This window comes from Andrographis paniculata, unplaced genomic scaffold, assembly GCF_009805555.1.
Source record: "Andrographis paniculata isolate CXL003 unplaced genomic scaffold, ASM980555v1 Contig56END, whole genome shotgun sequence".
Lineage (NCBI taxonomy): Eukaryota > Viridiplantae > Streptophyta > Magnoliopsida > Lamiales > Acanthaceae > Andrographis > Andrographis paniculata.
Window position 1 is genome coordinate 3,363,626 of NW_026137591.1, and position 4,367 is coordinate 3,367,992.

The 4,367-nt window shown below is 35.0% G+C and overlaps 1 protein-coding gene across 1 annotated transcript; it reads left to right on the plus strand.

Annotated features, from left to right (window-relative positions):
* The first annotated feature begins 635 nt into the window (after positions 1-635).
* On the plus strand, positions 636-3,073 carry LOC127256679 (peroxidase 16-like). Its single transcript, XM_051282805.1, has 4 exons — positions 636-916; positions 1,252-1,449; positions 1,569-1,734; positions 2,481-3,073. Exons 1-4 carry the CDS (start codon positions 686-688, stop codon positions 2,885-2,887), a joined length of 1,002 nt encoding a protein of 333 aa, XP_051138762.1. The 5' UTR covers positions 636-685; the 3' UTR covers positions 2,888-3,073.
* Positions 3,074-4,367: the final 1,294 nt, after the last annotated feature.

The following is a 4,367-nucleotide window of genomic DNA, read 5'->3' on the forward strand; positions in this document are numbered from 1 at the left end:
CTAGGAGGTTCTGGAACGTTTGAAGGATCTCTGCTAGCCTATTCGTGTTTGCATGCCGTAGACCCTTCCTCGGTGTTCCTTTACATTCTTCTCGGCAATACTCTTTTTCTGGCGCTCCTCGGCAGCTCCCTCGGCATTGCTTGGCCAAAGTTTCGGTCCGTGACACAGGAATGCATTGAAGTTTCTAAAAATAATTTCGTAAATTTAAATTAAACTAAGGTATATATATGTATATATCATAATATACCCTTTAACACAACATACTGGTCAAACTGTCCATTTACCCTTTAATAAAGTTTCCTCGTGTAACCTGGCTCTTCCATATATATTGAATTAATGGGCTAAAATAGATTTTCATTAATTTATATGACGTTTGTATCCATCTTTAAAATATTATTATTATGCAAAAGTCATTAAGACAACCACATATTATTATTATTATTATTAATCAAACCTAACACTTACTTTGTCAGAAAGAACCAACTGGCCAGAATGTAATTTTGTATTATTTTATTTTTAAAAGAGGTTTCGGAGCAGTTCGAAGTGATCATCGTTCCAAGGCAAAAAATCATATATAAAACTCACCCCCCCCCCCCCCCCAACCTAAAATCTAGCACACACATATATATATATCTATGTATGTACTGTGTGACAAGAGTCTGGAATTGAATGGTAGAGCTGAAAAATGAAGAATCCAATTTGGGTGGCAGTATTAGTATTGGTGGTTTTAACAGATAGTAAAAATAATAATAATATTATTATTGGGTACGCCCAATTGCTGAGGACAGACTTCTACCGGACGACATGTCCGAACGTGGAGTCCCTTGTCCGCGCCGCCGTACAGGCCAAATTCCGGCAGACTTTTGTCACTGCTCCGGCCACTCTCCGCCTCTTCTTCCACGACTGCCTTGTCCGGGTGGGTCTTTATATATATATTATTGCCACCTTTCCGAAATTACGTTATTGCCTTGGTATAGATGTTATCATTTTATTATCTAATTATATGAAATATCTTTTATTTTAGGATTTTTAAATGTCTGATTTTGGTAGTCAAAAATCTTAGATATCTATATATTGGGCAGGTCGGATTAGCTCAATTAATCATATGCTGAGTTTACAATTTATATAAAATGTATTGTATGAACATAATTTATATATCGAATTTAATTATAAGGTGTTGTATAGTCTAATGAATGTATGTATTTATATATATATTTGATATATCAAATTAATTAATTAATTAATTAACAGGGGTGTGATGGATCGATAATGCTTGCGGTGCCAAACGGGCAAGCGGAGAAAGATCATCCGGACAACCTGTCGCTGGCCGGAGACGGATTCGACACGGTGGTGAAGGCCAAGGCCGCAGTGGACAGCGATCCTCAGTGCCGGAACAAAGTGTCCTGTGCCGACATATTGGCCTTGGCCACAAGGGATGTCGTCAATTTGGTACATCAATCTTAAAATTTAATTTCTTTTAATATTTTTTCAATAAGAAAAAAAAAATTAAAATTGAAATATATGTATATATATGTAAGTATTTAATCCATCCAGTTGTACGGATGCAGGCAGGGGGGACATTTTACCCAGTGGAGTTGGGAAGGCGGGATGGAAGAGTGTCTACAATTGCAAGCGTTCAGCGCCGGCTCCCAGGTCCCGGGTCCAACTTGGACCAGCTGAGCTCCATCTTCGCCTCACACGGCCTTGACCTCACTGATTTAGTTGCCCTCTCAGGTAACATCCCACGCCATTACACATATATCTTACTCTTTGCTTATTTTTATTTTTGGATATTATTTGGTCCTAATCAAATAATTTATTTTCGTTGACAATCAACTACATTCAAGGTACATATTCATATTGTTTTAAACATGTTAGATGAAGCAAATGAAATTATGTTCTTTCTATTTTTATCTTCTACATATTTTTTCAAAAAAATTAATACATTACACACATTCATTATTATTATTATATTATCTACGCGATTCTCTATATCTCATATAAAAAAATAATTTAACCATCTCACAAAACAAACACAGCCTGACTATCTCACGGTTTTTAAGATATGCATCATTTTTCCATTTATCTACAAAAGAGAGTCCCTCGACAAAACACAAAGAAACATGATGTTGTCTTGTAGAAATCTTTTTATATAGTATAAATAAATAAAGTATATATACATATATATTTATACATTATTAATATAATTTAATTTTAAATCTATCTAATATATTTATTTATTTCAAAGAAATAATAAAATATAAAACTCTAAGTAGATGGCATCTTACATTTTTTTTCAAGAAATAGTTACATAAAAAAATATAGAGCTATAATGCCAAATTATGGTAGAAGCTGCAGCCAAACAGATCCTAATTTATTTCTAACAAAAAATATATTTGTAATAGCATATAGACTAGCTGAGGAAATCCTTAATATACTCAAAGCATATCGAAATATTCTAAAATAGTAGGGTGATGCAGGGTCGCACACGATCGGGTTCTCCCACTGCAGCCGGTTCGCGAACCGTATATACAACTTCAGCCCGCAAAGCAGGATCGATCCGAGCCTCAATCTACAATACGCACTGCAGCTAAGGCAAATGTGTCCCATAAGGGTCGACCCGAGGATCGCGATCAATATGGATCCAGCGAGCCCCAATACATTCGACAATGCTTATTTTCAGAACCTCCAGCAAGGAAGGGGCCTGTTTAGCTCGGACCAGGTGCTGTTTACGGACGGGCGTACGAGGAACATTGTGAACCAGTTTGCAGCCAGCAATGTTGCCTTCAACCAGGCATTTGCACTGGCCATGACAAAGTTGGGGAGAGTTGGGGTCTTGACAGGGAGCCAAGGGGAAATCAGGATTGATTGCACCAGGCCAAATTAGGCTTCTTTCTCATTCTCATTCTCATTATTTCACTCAATTTAATTATTTTGTAAATTGATTATATTTTCAAGTGAGTTTGTTTGTTGCTCATTGGAAGAATAATTATTTAAGAGCTGTAACCTAGTTACAGTTTCTTATCAATTTAAGTTTCAATCGTCAATCTTGGCTTGTATTCACTTTGATGTAATAAAAAATGAATCAATTAAATGAATTGTTTATTTTATTTTATTTTTATGATAACGTATGGGAACTTTTGGAAACGGTGGTATATATATATTTTCGATTAATAATAAAATCATATTCAATTTATAGGTATCACTGCCAAAATTTTGTTAAATGATCTCAAATAATTGTTTCGAAATCAATTCGGAAACTATGAATATATATATATATATATATTAAATCAACTAAATTGATTAGTCCAAGAATAGTCTATGAATTTCTGAGCCTCTTCCTCCTGCGTTTTCTTCTTCGGCGGCAGGCGGCAGCGGCGGGACGAGGGAGTCTCCTCATTTTCCTTTGTTTCCTTATCCAGCGGCAGCGCTGCGGTGGCATGAAAACCCCTAATCTTTTTTCTTTTTTTTTTTTTCTCCGGCGGCGGGGTAGTAGTGGTGGGTGGTGGGAGCAACGGCGGGCGGTGGTGGTGGATCTCAAAATATTTTGATTTATTTGAAAAAAATTTAACACTTGCCTCGGAAATTGCGAGGCTATTTGAAATTTATTTTGTTAATGTGAGGCACGTGTACCTCAATATATATTTATTTTTTTAAAAAAAAAATGTAACAATTGCTTCAGAAATTCAGAAGCTTTTAAAATAGCTTCGGAAATTCCGAAGCAACATAAATAGCAACGAGTTTTTCTCTTCGGGTATGATTTAGAGACAAAATCCGAGGATAAAATTAATTTGCCTCGGAACCTTTTAAAATTTCGAAGCAATTTTTCGAAGCTATTTTAATAAATTCTGGTAGTGTATATGACAAAATAATAACCTAAAATGAAATACATCTAATATATATTTTTTAATATCTCCTCAAATTCAAGTTGACGTCGTAGAAATCAATTTGAGTTTGTGCAAGAAAGGCTGAAAACGAGCATGATGATGGAAGTTAGTGTAGACATTCAAGGTTTATCTTAGGAAGAAACATAACACAATTCGATATTTTCATGAACATGACAATGAACAAGGTAATCTCGATGTGTTTGGCATACCAAGAAAGAGATCATTATGAAAGATTTGAATAACACTCTTATTGTTGCAATACAAAGCAATAAGAGATGATTAAAGTACATATGATCAACAAATCAACGATGCCATAAGAGCTCAGAACTAACATCAATAAAGACAAGATATTTAAATCTAACGCTAAAATAAGAGATAAATATTTGCTTCTTATTATGCCAGAAGGCAAAATGCTCACAAAAAAAAAATAAAATAAAATAATGGATAGAGCAAAGATCCGTGGAGCCACTTACTCAATCA

Excerpts from the sequence above, each read along its gene's own strand:
- LOC127256679 (XM_051282805.1), top strand. The coding sequence starts at position 686 with ATGAAGAATCCAATTTGGGTGGCAGTATTAGTATTGGTGGTTTTAACA. Across the intron at positions 1,450-1,568 it reads CAAGGGATGTCGTCAATTTG|GCAGGGGGGACATTTTACCC; the intron begins GTACATCAATCT and ends GTACGGATGCAG. Across the intron at positions 1,735-2,480 it reads TGATTTAGTTGCCCTCTCAG|GGTCGCACACGATCGGGTTC; the intron begins GTAACATCCCAC and ends AGGGTGATGCAG.